At 42.0% G+C, this 14,760-nt stretch overlaps 1 protein-coding gene across 4 annotated transcripts in view; it reads right to left on the bottom strand.

The window, feature by feature from the left end:
• The window catches only part of nrg2a (neuregulin 2a), a 77,787-nt gene that overhangs the window by 49,111 nt on the left and 13,916 nt on the right, over positions 1 to 14,760 (bottom strand). The window contains exon 1 of one of the 4 annotated variants that reach the window (XM_035911689.2): positions 1,703 to 1,981. The exons of the other annotated variants lie outside the window; for them this stretch is intronic. Within the exon in view, the coding sequence (XP_035767582.1) occupies positions 1,703 to 1,793 (91 nt within the window). The 5' untranslated portion in view covers positions 1,794 to 1,981. Of the gene's footprint in view, positions 1 to 1,702; positions 1,982 to 14,760 lie in introns of those variants that run through there. 4 annotated transcript variants of the gene reach the window in all.

Here is a 14,760-nt window from a genome sequence, read left to right as displayed (position 1 = left end):
ACTGAGGAAATTTATAGAAGCTGATTCTCTCCAAGTACAACAGAAAGGAGTGTTTTTTTCATTTTGGAGCCAAGGCTCATAAAACACGTCTGATGTTGTGCTAGTACCTTTAGTATGTATACAGTAATCGTCACCCACGTGAATATATTCATTTTGACCTACTTTGAAAGCTCAGTTTTAAAACAGGTGAACGCGTCGCCTCGCGCAGGTTAGCCATTTACCCGTCTCTGTGATGAATGAATCCAATTTTTACCAAGAAAATGATGATTCACAAATCAAATGATTGTGCTCTGGGGGATTCATATAAAACTGACATAAGCCATGTATCAACACGCGGCAGTAACATTAAATGCTTTGCGCAAAACACCACAACAGGCAAACACAGTTTGTTTCCATTCATTTTGTGACAAGCAGAAAAAATAAACTAGAAGATACACATTACATGCAGCTGTTTTCTGTGTGCACAGCAGCTGTGCGGCAAATTCTCTCTCTCTCACACACACACACACACACAAAGATAATCTGCAAATATTCCAAGTCCACTTTCGTTTGGGGAGCTGTTTACCTGACATGTTTATAGATCATAATCACACTTGGAATGACGACTGGGAATTATTTATATGATCAGATCTGCATGTGTAATAGAACGATTATATAAAGTAAATAGGACAAGAATAGCTACGATAGCATATTTAGGATGAAAGGAGTGCAATTTAAAGAATTAAGTGGTGTAAACACACTGTTTTGGGGTTGTTTTTTGGAAATCATATGACTAGTCTTGATGGTTATCTGTTGGAAGCTGACAGAACTGAGATCAGTGGCTTTAAAATGACTATAAAGATGAAGAGACCGAGCCTAAAATAGAGTATCTGATCAAACGGAAGATGACACATAGTGGCTACAGTAATAAACAAAGTTTTGTTTTTGGATGCCACTAAAATAGGGATTGTGCTTCCCCATGACCTGAGGTCAATCTACAGTGACATGCTGCAGCTTGTAGGATCCTCTACTGAGCAAGCACGTCGCCACCTTAGTGACTCTGAAAGACAAACAGCTTCCATTTTATTCAAATTTCATAAGTGGCTTCGAGCAAAAATACGGAGACACTTTCACACTGAATGACTCACCACGGACTAAAATTCTGATGAGCACTGAAAACACGGCTAAACCCTTAAATTATTAACCCTGTTAAAGACTGTGTAATGAAACATGATTTACAGCTGCACGCACTGCTTTTAAAAGTATAAAGCACCGTGATACGGGAGGTGAACTCTGAACTAACACAAACCTTTAAAGCATGTTGTAGCCAGTCACCAGTTTTCAGAGACCTTTTAACAAAACGACACTTTGGTCATGTGAGGCGCAGGGATTAATTGAAAGCTTATTCTATACACAAGTCCTTTCATTTGACTTTCATGCAATCCCAAAGTGCTGCCAAAACCAGATGTTTCTCTTTCAAGCTGACCACCTGAGAAGTCTTTTCCATGTGACAACCTAGCAGCAAGCTTTGACAAGCCAAGGGAATACTTACTTTCCCACACTTTCGTAATAAAGCTGCAGAACGCAAACTTAATCTCACTTGTTCCCGTTCTCCAAATCTTTCTCTTTGTCACTCTCTCTCTCTCTCTCTCTCTGTCTCACACACACACACACACAAAGCGGAACACACGTTACACAGAAATCATCTGTCATTTAATTTTACCTTTAGTGGGATCACCTTCTGTCTCCTTTTGTCCTTTCTTACCCACCCTCTTTCTCCCTTTTTTATCTTTCCTCTTTCCGTTCTCTGTCATGCTGTCAGATGTTAGTAAATCCTTAGGAAAAAAACAGGTAGTCCTTTTTGGGAACGTGTGGCAAGTGGGCACCACCAGACTCTGAGCCTGTTAGAGCGTTTCTCCTCCTATATAAACTGGCTCCAATAAGAGGAGGGAGAGAGAGGAGCAGGAAGGGGCAATACTGTAGAAGGAGGAGGGAAGAAAAAAGGTGGGGGAGGCAAAGAAAGCATTTCCCATTGCTTTAAGGCAATCAACTGTTGTCTTACTGGATCTATCAGATAAGTAAAACGTCTTCCAGGCCCAGAAGCCAAAGCTGAGGACAAAGTGAGAGATCCAGGGAGTACACGTGAAAATCTGAAGTTAGCCCATTCAAGCTCCGTGGCTCTGTTTCTCGTGTCCCAGCAGCATCCTCTCATTTGTAATGAAGCGTGCAGAAAGTGAAGTGAGACAAGTTAAGCTGTCCACTTTGCACTGCTGACCTCAGCCACATAATTCAGGCGGAGACTTGCCCCTTACCAGGTTGATGTTTGGGGTCCCAAAACACTTCACATCTGTTAAACATTTGTTGAAAACAGATTCAGTGGATGCGTGTAAGAGAGCGGTGTGTGCGCGAGGTGCCAAAATGTCAGATCCCAATCGGCGACAGACTGCTTCTTGCAGAACTACACAAAAATCGGCTCTGCCGGTCTGCTCCCCTTCCTCTCCTCTCTCTGTCTGTTAGTACCTCTAAGTGTTACAGGCAAGTTTGAGCTTGTCTCCGGGTGTCTTTCTGCCTTTCACTGCCGCTGTTAGCCCGGTGTCATCAATGTCCACGCAGCAGTAAGTATTACAATGACAGTTTTTACAGTAAAAGTAAAATTTTATTCGCACAGCGCCTTTCAAGATAAATATCACAAAGTGCGTCACCACAAAAATGCTAGAACGTCAAAATAAAATGTCTGATATTTCCTTATCTCCTAAAGTTGAATGTGCATTTCAGTTTTTCATGCCTCTGTTGCATTCTGTGTATTCAAAGAATTTAGGGATTCATAATTTAGAGGAATTTAGGAAAATGGAGAAAGTTGAAAGTCAGTAGAGGTACATGTGTGGCTCCAAAAGTGGCAGAAACTTAAATATTAAATAGGCAATCACCGTCCTGCCTGACTTTAATATAAAAAGGATATTTTTTCTCTTTGTATTTGTGTGAAACAGCATTTAATGTGAACATAACTACAACATCAGTTAATCTGTTATCTTTAGTTGACATAACTCAAGATGTGACTATGTAAAAAAAATAAATAAAAAAATAAAATTAAAATTTGCCATCGAAACAAGAGCACAATGACTCAATGAAACTCATGTTTTAAAAAAAACAATCGGTACATGAGTCACATGTGAGACCATCCCGGGGTTTGTCTCAGTCAAGCCCTCAGAGGATTCTTGACGCCGCTTGGGAGTAGGCGGCAGCAGCAGGGATTGAAAGGGGCAGCCGAAGGGTCATGTCTTAACAGGTCAGCTCACTCAGTGGCATAAGCTGTGGGCAAGGAACCTGGAGGGGTCGATTCAAGGCCAGTGTTTGACACGCCAGTAAGGTTCAAGGTGGAGATTTTTCTAGTTCAAAAACAAATGGCTCTTTCTGCTTTCCCTCTCTTGTTCTCAGTGATATAACAAATCAGCAGTTGAAGCTGTGGACTGTTAAGGGGATTCAGTATCACAGAAAACTGCCCCTTTACCACCTTTATTTCCCGCCGCCGCCCCGCAGTCTCAAAATGCACTTCCTCCGCCTCTATCCTACAAGATGAGACTTGCTCAAAGAACTGCTTGAGTGTGGGTGGGATTGCGATTCACGCATCTGTCATGTACGCGAGTATTTGTGACATCGGAACAAAAAAAAAGCATGCCTTTTAGGATGACTTGATGCAGATTTGGGAGAAGATTAGTCTCTCAGGGCATCGCTCATCATGCTCTTCTAAGATCTCAAAATCTATTCAAACGGAGCCACGAGATGTAAATGACACAGGATGACATCACCTATGAGGGTGTACTGTATTTAGCTATAGGGGCATTTGTGTGATGTTGATCTTGGACAGCAACATGTACCTTTAGGTTCTGTAAACATTTCTTTTAACGCGTGCTAAAATCTGCAGCGTAGAGTGTGGATGCAAACGAATGAGCTTTACAATCGCCTGCTTGCCACAAGTGTCTCCCATTGGGACGGTTACATAAAATATGCAAGAACTGCATGAGCATGCACGTGAAAGTGAGGGGAGGCGGACTTGTAGTAGACAACACACTGTGAGAAAATTATGTTTTTAAGAACCTAAGCTCTGAACAAGGTCTAGCGTTTTGTATATGACCTTATGGAGTACAATGGAAGTCTGAAATAAACTCACATTTTACACACCCAAACTCAAATATGGTCATGAACCTGTAGATCTCTTCTTTTTTCTTTTCTTTTTTTCTACACTACTCTAAAGCATCTGCTGTTTTTCAGCAGCCGTGGGCTGTCCTTGGATTAGGGTCTGTAGGTGGAGAGACACAATAGACCAGTGTGGGAGTGGCAAAACTTTAAGAAATCAAAGAAAAAAGGAGCCAACCTCTGTAACTTCATACATAGATCCTCCATAGATATATGCCCTACCCATAAATGCTTCATAGATCCCATCTCTGGTTGTCTCCTAACCCCTTCATTGCTTCTCCCAGAAAAGGGAAGATAGCTTCCCTGCATGATGGAGCTGAGCTCCAGCCTCGTAACAGCAACATACCTGCACGTCATCATTCTGATACTCCTTAAAAAAGCCCTTTCATAAGCACAAGAGTTTATCTCTTTAGACATAATGGCTTTAAACAGCCATTAGGTTTTACTGTTTACATCTGTCTGCTATTCTTTTCCAGCAAAGTGTATACTCAGGACTTAAAGCAAGGTAAAGTGCCTGCTTTTAACAAACATCTATATTTTTGATTGACAGAGGTGAGGCAAAGGCAAGGGGGAGAAGAAAGAGGACAAAACCTTCTACGAGAAGCAGAAGTAAAAAAAGAGCTAGAATAAATAGAAAGCATGGAAAAAACAGCAGTAATGGAGGAAGAGAAGGGAAGACAGGGTTAAAAAAAAAAAAAAAAGCATGAAAGAGTGAGTGAAACTAACGTCCCTTTCAACAGATGACAAAAAACAGCCCCACCTGCTGCATTTACCTTTTTAACAAGGCATCTGTTCCTCAGCTGACCACACGCTGAGCTGTGCTGCTGGAATAAAAAACACATTGTGCCTGAAATAAAGACATGCTGTGTGGTAGTAACCAAAGAGTTTGCAGCAAACCCAGATTTGTCTGCATGAATTTGACAGCTGCTGTTTGCTCATGTGCATGTGCTACAAATGCCTGCACAAGCGGACAACGTGTGGCCAGCAACAGCCGAGAAGGGTCGAGACGCCATCGATTAATGTCACCTTGCGGGCTGCTGAGTGGAGTGGAGACGTGACACAAATCAATGTCGGTGACATCTGGAGTTCCCAGAAAGGGGCTGTTTTCTCAAGGTCAGCTGCGCCAAGGTCAACGGAGATTCCAAATCTGAGTGTTACTAATGAGCGTGCTCAGCAACAGCTGGGATCGGGATCACAGAAAAGAAGCCACAAGTTGCTTCTGCTGCCTCATTTACAGCATGGCAAAATGGTTGGATGCATTCAAATCAAGCGTGTCCGTCTGTTATTTAAGGGGAGCTGCCAGAAAACAGAGGGAAACGACAGCAAAGAACACAAGTGTTAAAACAAGGAAGTGATCCTGTGTGGATTCAGCTCTTTGACGTTTCTGCAGCACATAGCTGTCACCATGGCAACCGCAGTCTTAAAGGTAGCAACTAGAGTATGTGAGAGAGGGATGTGGAGGGGCGGAGAGAGGATGAGAGACCGGGAGAGCGAAAGCAGAGAGGATGCTAGTGAGAAAGTAGGAGATAATGTGCGAGAAATACAATGGGAGGAAGAGTGAGGGAGGCTGAACTGAAAGACAGGTAAGATAAGAGGGCGTGGGGGGACGGAGCAACACCGCGAAACAAAGAAACGCAGAGGGAAGCATCTTCCAAGCAGCTGCAGCCTGGCCACTGTATCGCTCTATAAGAGAGATGTCCATGAGTAAGCCTGTGCCAAGCCTGCTGGGAAGCACTGCAGTAGCATCTCAGAGAGGGAGAGATGACAAACATCAGCACTGAGCATGCTCCACTCTCAAGGCCACTGAGAAAATGAGATTTCAGCTCTTTAGCCTCCCAGTTTGTTCAGTTCTCCCGCTCTGTACCAGTCTCCATCCTTCACTAGCTCGCTCTGACAGACACGTGACATCACCGACGCCTCTCACAGCTTTAGATGTGGCTCCACAGTGGACAAAATGTGACTGGTGTGTCTGATAACTGATTGATTTAATGGCAAGAGGCATCTTCCCCACTTACGGCCACGCTGACTCACACTGTGACAGGTTTGATTGCGGCTGAGAGGAACAAGAGACGAGCACAGCAACTCATCAGCCGGTGGGGCATGATACTGCAATAACAGTCCAACCCTGCCACCAGATTTGATCTCTGTGCCTCCCAACTCTATCCGACTGTCTTCCTAATCTGAACGGCTGCCAGAACGGAAGAGGAGAGAGAATGGCAGCTATACATTAGTGTCAGACCTACCATTAAGCAGATTTTGATTTATGTTACGTTTTGCTCTTAATGCCTGTACTGCAGGCAGACAAACACCTACTCACACAGATGTACTGTTGTGTGTGCTTTTCCTTTGTTTCACAACTGAAAACTGATTCCTTTTTTTTTTTTTTTTTGGCCTTGCTCATGGTAATGTGATGAAGTGTGGGGTTATGTGTGCTTGAGAGCAAGAGAGAGAGAAAAATTGTGCGTGCATTGAATGTGTGTGCAGGAAACTGTACAGAAAGCTGTAGAGGATGTCAATTGCTTCTCGACTTCCAGTGGGGCTAAACTGGCAAACTCTGTAAAACAATTTTCTGCTCCCTGATGATGAAAATAAATATTAAAGTCATTGAATTTCACGTTCGCTAGCCACATCCTTTCAGCTGGATAAGAATAGCTCATTGCTGAGATTAAAATAGAACAAACATTTTAAATGACAGATGCTGTCTGAGTAGCTGAGTATGACTTTGATCCTCTTAAACAAAAAAATCCGCTCTATCTTCTTAAGGTTGCCTGATTGAATCCCTCTCCCTCTCTCCTCCTCTTGTATTCATCCACCATTTAAACATATTTATTTTCTGAGTCTCTTTGTCTGTCTCGCTCTCTCTTTCTCTCTGCCTGTCTCCCTCCCTTCTGCCAAAGGAGACATAAAGAGGTTTGTGTGACGGAGCAGATTGACTTGAAGATAGAGGCTGGAAGCAGATCTGCTCTTCCACCTCCTCATTCTGCTCTATCTCTCCTGCTCTCACCCAGATGAATAGACAAACAGTCTCCCACATGCTCTCACAGTTTATCAAACACACACCCACATAGAACGAGGTCTTCACGCAAACACATATGTGCGCTCTCGCCAGGGAGAACAACACACACTCAATCTAAGTGTCTTCAGGCTGACAAAGTATACACTGTCACACTCAAATACAAACAGACCCCCTCAAACACGCTCGTACGCATACGCATGCAAACACACAGGTGCATCCGCATGTAAATAAAAGATGCACGTGGGTCACTGATGCATTTCAAATTGACCTTTTTCCACTCGTAGTGTAGTAAATACAAACCACTTGCATGTAGTTTACTAAAACGGACCTTTAATTTGCCACATCTGAATCACAAGATAGTGGGGTTTTTCCATTGCGCACAATTTAGCTCTTAAACTGACAAAAACAAATTTCCCCATCTTACATAGAATTATGAAATACATATAGAGCTATTAATAACCACACAATAATAACACCAATACCCCCAAATTTCCATGACTGACCAACATTTACATTGCGGATTGAAATAAATCATGTGTAAACATATCTGAACTTTTTTTTTTTAAGTGAATCCACCAATGACGTTTTCATACATGGTTTAAAACCGAAACATAAATGTACACATGGGAAAACACGGGAAGGTTGTTTTCTTATCAGCAACCCCCCCCCCCCCCCTTGAAAAACACACGCTCATCCGTTCTCTGCTTTGCATTCTTCACATCAAATCAAATTCCTTTTGTGCTCTGCACTTTTCTTTATCTCCAGAATGTGCTTTTAGAGAAGCACAAACATGTCACAATGGGGACACTGAAGTGTTTCACACACACTGAAGCTCCTTGGTCAAGTCATTTGCAATTCGTGGCTGAGCTTGGGCTTATCGAGACTCGGTCTTATCTCTTTGTTTGTTTTTCACCAATCTGGGCTTTTCCTGGAAAACAGGCCACTACGCATGTGTAAGCTTAGATCATGCTTTGGCGGCATGAGCCCAGACCAAGGTGGTCTCAAATTGAGTGAATTTGATAAGTGGGCAAGAGAGCTGGCCCAGCTGATGGTGCCAGTATGGCCTCACACTGAGCTCTGGCAAGCCAGATGTAGCTGACAGGAAGCCAAGGCTGTGGTTGGGTCATCGCGAAGCGACAAGATGACTGCAAAGGCACACACACACACACACACGCACACACACACGAACAGAAAAAAAACTCTCTCTCTAACTCTCTACAAGCAGTTAAATCCAATGCCGAGCACAGCAGCGACTGACAACCCCGGCACTAAGAAGGAGGTCAAAGCTAGCTAAAGCTCAAGCTCAAGGCAAGCCACCACCAGCTTAGTGATGGAGTTGCGGTACCAAAGCTTTAGCTTAAATTCTAATAGTTGAATTTCAGCCAAGAGTATTTAGTATTGCTCAAAAAGCCAAGTAATAATAATAATATCATGCTATACCAGGTTTAGATGGATAAAAAGGAAATGCTAAGACACTGGAGACAGGGTCAGAGTTTCACTGACTGCAATGCAAAACTAAGGTCAAATAATTACCCAGTATTTTAACCAGAATGACCTTTCACAGTTTTAACAGGGCAAACAGAGAAGTCATCTACCGTGATATTTTTCAAGGTACGTTTTGTGTTGTTTTGTATTGCTGGCTTGCCTACAGTGGTTTCCTGGCCCATGGCCATTTGCAGTATGATAACTCCTCGCTTCTAAGCCTAATGTCATGAAGACAACAAGGGAAGGAAAAGAAACATGCCTAGACAATGTGTAGTAAAAGTACACATCCCAACAGATGTGATGGGGGAAAAGCGGAAACGAGGCTACGGGGCTCACACTGCAGGGACTTTCTGTAACACTGATCTTAGTGGCTTTTACAAGTACAACAGACCACTGTGAGGAATGCTGCGTTCTCATTTAGGGTAAAACACCCCCAGAGTTAAGGGGTATCAGTATCACAAGGGAGATATTTCCTCTTTTGTCTGCATTTGCTGCAGCGAGGTGATGGTAGTGTGCTGGTCTGTGGGCCAGCTGGGACACATCTCAGTTTCCTTCTGCACACACACACACTGAAGCTTGCTCTACGCTGCTCGCTATCTTTCAACAACAAGCTGAGCAACGACCAGACGGAAAGAGGTCCTATTTGTGCAGGAAGATAAATACACTTCTGCACCCAGTCCTGTCCCCTCCAGATTAGAGCAACACAATAATGAGCAGGAGCACTGGTGGAAGGTCAGAAGAAAGCAAGGCTAAAGGACAGAGGAACAGCCAACGACGAAAACACACGCCCCGGCATGCATCACACGCGCAGGAGTAATCACAAACAGACATGCTTGCTTTTTACCTTTTTAGAATTTCAGAAATTTTTAATGATTGCCTAAATTTTCTGAAACACCTTGGGGGGTTGGGGCGGGGGGTTTACTATCCTACGTCATACTTCCCAAATCATTCCACTGGAAAATGTCCACAGTTTACAACTTGATGGCGTCACAGTTTGTAGACCAGTTGTCGGACGGCACACAAGGACTGCTTTGAGCGTGGGCGTCAAGTATCTAGTCATCTTATGGTGTGAGGAATGAAATATCCGTGTATATATATATTGTAAATACTGAGGAATACAACGGTTGAGTTGTCGACATGTTATTGCTGGGTGAGTCAGCAGCGTCATAATCTTCTATCAGCTCCTCCTCGGTATTACGTTCAGTCATAGACCACAGAATTAGGCAATTTATCTCCAATCTGCGTTCGTTAGTTCTGTTGTAAAGTAAACATCTGTCCCAAGGTCGGAGACCCCTGTTGAGAGAGACAGGATTTTATCTTGGTCCACTTCCAAACACCGCTAACAAGCCATTCCATTCTGTGTAAAGTTATTTCATGTTAAGACACACATCAATCCACACCTACAACATACCTGAGGAAACAAACCTTCTCTCAGGATATGTACTGTGTGTGTGGGGTGAACATGGCCGGACACGTCCCTTAAACACACCGGGAGGCGCCCAGCAGGAGTGCCAGCAGCCCCTCTTTTCAACACTTCGGCACGCTGCACACAAACACCGTTGCCCTTCCCATGGTCCTTTTGTTCCCTATCATTTTGTTTTTGTTTGTTTATTTTTTGGTTAAAGTTCCTGTCATGGACACCATCAGCTTTCTTTGCTAAAATGCATAATTGGCTGTCATATTACACAGTTTTCGGACAAATGTTTATTTCAGTCTATTAAATCTTACAGAGGCTGCATGTCAGTGTTCATGCTTGAATCACGGCGCAAATGCAGGCACGTTTTGAAGCTAGCCATCCTACAACCAGCTGACGTAGGAAAGCGTGCATATGCTTGCAGACTCAGAATTATAGCAAATGTATTTAGAGAAATTTAGCCAATTATCCAAAGGGATAACACGCACAAGCACCGGCAAGCAACAACATCGAGCTGGGAATTTCTTTCTTCCTCGATCTGCATGCATTCCCCATAAAAAAAAACAAAACACAAAACAGTAAGTGTTCAGATTCAGATGAGGAAAGGATGAACTATTTCTGTATGTACCTTTTAAGAAGGTGAACTGAAATGTGAGATATCTAAATTAACAAAACAAATAAACTACTCTGAGAGTAATGTGCTCCACGTTCTAAGCAACACTCTGTTTCCAGTGACTGAACAAATTTTACTACCGTGACATGACCGAAAAAGAAGTACAAAACGCTGGTACGTCTGTCATCAAGTAGTGACTAAATAAAACCTGCCGGAATCTACTGATAAAACCAGCAGACTGCAAGAAACTGATGCTTGATGAGAGTGAAGCAGTAGCCCGAGGCCTATAGTAATTGAAGGCCAAAGAGAGAGAGAGAGCGAGAGCCTCAGTGAAAGGTTATCATCCATACTGTTTTTTATTTCCACGTTGTTTCCTGTGAATCTACCGGACAATTTGTTGAGGTGACAGTGTAATGAAGAATCGCCCAGAGCTACAAATGGTTAACTGATGAGTAGGTTAAAAAAAATGCTGCTGCAATAAGTCAAATTAAGGCTGTGAATACTAAAATAAACAAATCACAAATGAAGTCATGCTTGCCACTGCTTAATGCAACCTGCTTCTTACTGTTGCCCAATAATAAGAAGCAATAATAAGCTGCACTATAATTCTTCCAAAGACTTGGCACTTTCTTGACATTTTACACTGTCAGTTGATACTGTTCCTCTCCTTCTCCAGCCAAAACAAGCTACACGGCTTTGGGTACATCGAGTCATAATTTCCAATGAAACAGCAAGAGTTGCATTTGTGTTTTGATTATAGTGTTTGTGTTTTATTTTAAGGATTAAGTAAGACTGTGTTAACTCCTATTCTCCACCACAGTGTCACTGACATTACAAACACAGTGCGCATGTATGTATACTTAAAAACTTGTGTGGTGCTCTACAGTAACCGAAGCTAGAGCCAAAGCTAAAGATGTCGCGGAAGACGTTAAGCTGTTTACACAAACCTTTTATACCTTGTGATTGAGGAGCTCCATTCTCGCCTATAAACCAGTTTATGGAATGTTTATGGAATGTGTTTTCTTCCATGATACGCCTGCAGCTACGAAGATCGACAAGCGAAATGTGTGCCTGCCAGCTATGCCCTCCCTCCGAGGACTGAGCAATAGTAGACTACTTCTGCAATATGCCAAAACAGTGTTGATCTCAAGAGTAATTTGTGTGAGCACAATCATGACCACAAGCCTCCAGCTTTAAGCAATTATTCTGTTCATAAGAATTATCAACCAAAAGTGAATCTAGTGCTCTGTCGGGCTGCAGAAACAACAAGTATCAGACGCATGGAAAAGAGTAACCAGTTTAGTATTGGGGCAAACCAAGAAGCTTCACGAGGCTTCTGATCAAAAAAAAAAAAAAAAAAAGAGGTTACCTGAGTAGTTTGTGAGTTATGCCGTTCACATGTATTAATCCGAAGTGATATTAATTAATATGTGATATGATTAACCTGTTGATCGATGTAAAGAATGCAAAATCTATATATAACAAAGTTAACAGCCCAGAATTATTTCCCCCAATTTAGTTGGAATGATGGATAAACTGTATGCAGTGCAGATTTCCAACATTGATTTACACTCTATGCCATTAATAGAGATGGGCCACATTGTTTTTTTTAGTGTCAATGAATAATTAACTTCTAATGTTCTGTTGTTCTTTGCTCCAAACAAAAAGACTAGTCTGCAGTCTAATCTTTTTCATACTGAAATACAGCGTAAGTTTAAAAAAAAATCATGTTTGTTTTACATTTATGCATGTGCAAAAGTCTTTACTCATTTGTCATTTCTCTATATTTAACTTCCAAGGAGCCAGACTTTCTTATTTGTCTTTAAAAGTGGTCTTGAGCAATAGTTCTCCAGACTTTCTGAAGGTCTTTTCTTCTGAAAGTTTTTCTTTGTACATTGGCTGCTTTTTCACTCATTTTCAGTCCAGTCCTTGTACCTGACCATTTTCAGAGGAATGTTTATTGTTTGTTAAGCCACTTAACACTGACCTGTGACTCATTTAAGCATGCAAAAGGCACATAACTCAAGGGATGAACCAGTGTTATGTTGACACGTAAGAGACAAGTTAGGCACTTTGTTACTAACAGCCTGTTTCAAAAACACATAATTTGTTGTCATTTCTTTACTTTAATCTATGAAACAATCCAAAAATAACACAGTTTAACAGGCATAAAACTGGATTTTTGCACTAACAAAGTGATTCCCAAAGAGCCATTAGCTGAAAACGTGCGTGTCCTTACAAGATTTGAACAAAGTAGAGAACAAAAGAAGAAGTGGGAGGCCTAAAAAATGATACACAACAGATGACGAGTGTCTGAATGTAACGTGCTTAGGAAAGAAAGACACAGGACCTGAGAGACGTATCGGTCCCTTCAGCTCATCCATCTACCGTTCAATGATGTCTCATTAGAAATAGTCACAGTGGAAGGGTATCTGTCGAAAAAACAGTCTCAAGGAGAAATTACACAACTGGACCAAAAATCTGGCCAGAGGTATTAATCCATATTTGAAATTTGCGTTTCAAATCATCAATATGTACTGAGGAGGTCAGGAGGGAGCTAAAACAGTGAGTATCTACGGCCATCTATAAAAACATGGTAGAGGCTCCATCATGGTTTGGAGCCAAAACACAGTGCCAGTTCAGTAAAACCTCAGTCATGGATTGGCCCCCCAGATCCAGGATTTCAACATTTTTTAAGCAGTGTAGGATCATCTTGACAGTGAACAGAAAGAAACTCCAAAACAGATAACATCCAAAGAAGAGCTTTGCATGTCCTTCAAGAAGCCTGGAGAACTAGTCCTGAAGACTACATAAAGGAACTACAAGGAAACTTCCCTAAGGGGTTCAGGCTGTGTTGAAGAATAAATGTGGTCATATCAAATACTCACATTCAGGCTTGTTAGAAATTCTGTTTTTGCCTTATATGCTGCATTTCTGTGTGCGTTTGCATATGTTTCAAGAAATTCTGCAACTATTTCACATTTTCTGAGAGAAACAAGGGGTGGTAACCCACAGCACCGTATATGTCTCATATTTAGACTTCCCGTTTAAAAATAGGATCTTGTCTCTTTCTATTTACTGATTTCTTATTTAATGATAATACCAAAGGAGTTTAAGAGGTTATTTTTGGTGACAGCCTTTCATGGCGTGCACAATATAAAGAAAAAAAAAAACAAGTTTTAAATATTTAAATACATGCACTAGCTGCAGCCTGTGAAGGAAGCGTATTGCAGCCCAAGATAGCTGCAAATTACTGAATAATTCAAAAGGCTGAGTAAACTTGAACTGCCTTCACAAAGCAGGAGGATACAAGTCATAATGATCAGGCCAACGTAAACACACTAAATAGGGGTATAAGGTGTGGAAACATGCGCTGCAAACCAGGTATGTGTGCTTTTTGTGTGTGTGTGTTTTTCCATTTCATTGGCAATTTTGTGGGGTTTTTTCTTAGTCATTCATCTATAGTGAGTTTTTTTTCTTTTTAAATTTCAGTACATGCCTTATGTTATTCAGTGCTAGCTCTGAAGTATTCCTGTAGTAATACTGTAGTATTTGAAAGAGTCGATTCTTTGTATTTTAGGAATGTCCACCCCAGGGCATTCAGGGGTATGTTTTTCTACACAACTGTCTGCGCAGAATTACAAGAGGGCATCTTTTTGTCCAGCCTAACACTGCACATGATTGTCTCTCCCTGAGGGACTCCATTACAGTTAGTTTAGTCAAAGAAAAACATCCGCCTATAGCTGACTGCAGAAGTAACAGCATAGTTCCAACGACAGGAAAAACAGATTGCCTTTGTCACCAAAGCAAAATCCAAATGGCTGTGAGTTTCACAGTTGTTGTGCTGTTGATCTCTTGCGGACTGTACGGCGATTGTGGCCATTTGAGTGCTGCTGACACTGCTCCAGCTGTAGAGGCAAGGAGCCTAACAACTGCTGGGACATTCCCAACGGACTCATCCCTTTCAACTTTTTGGTGTTTCTCCCACTTCCTCGTCCTAATCCTGATCATATACTGCCTCATTGTGGTGAAGTCAACATTCTTCAGTGGGTTGAAAAA

Source organism: Neolamprologus brichardi, chromosome 10 (assembly GCF_056152115.1).
Source record: "Neolamprologus brichardi isolate AB-2024 chromosome 10, ASM5615211v1, whole genome shotgun sequence".
NCBI classification, from domain to species: Eukaryota; Metazoa; Chordata; class Actinopteri; order Cichliformes; family Cichlidae; genus Neolamprologus; species Neolamprologus brichardi.
The sequence above is the reverse complement of the archived record's forward strand: the minus strand, read 5'-3'. Positions and strand labels throughout refer to the sequence as shown.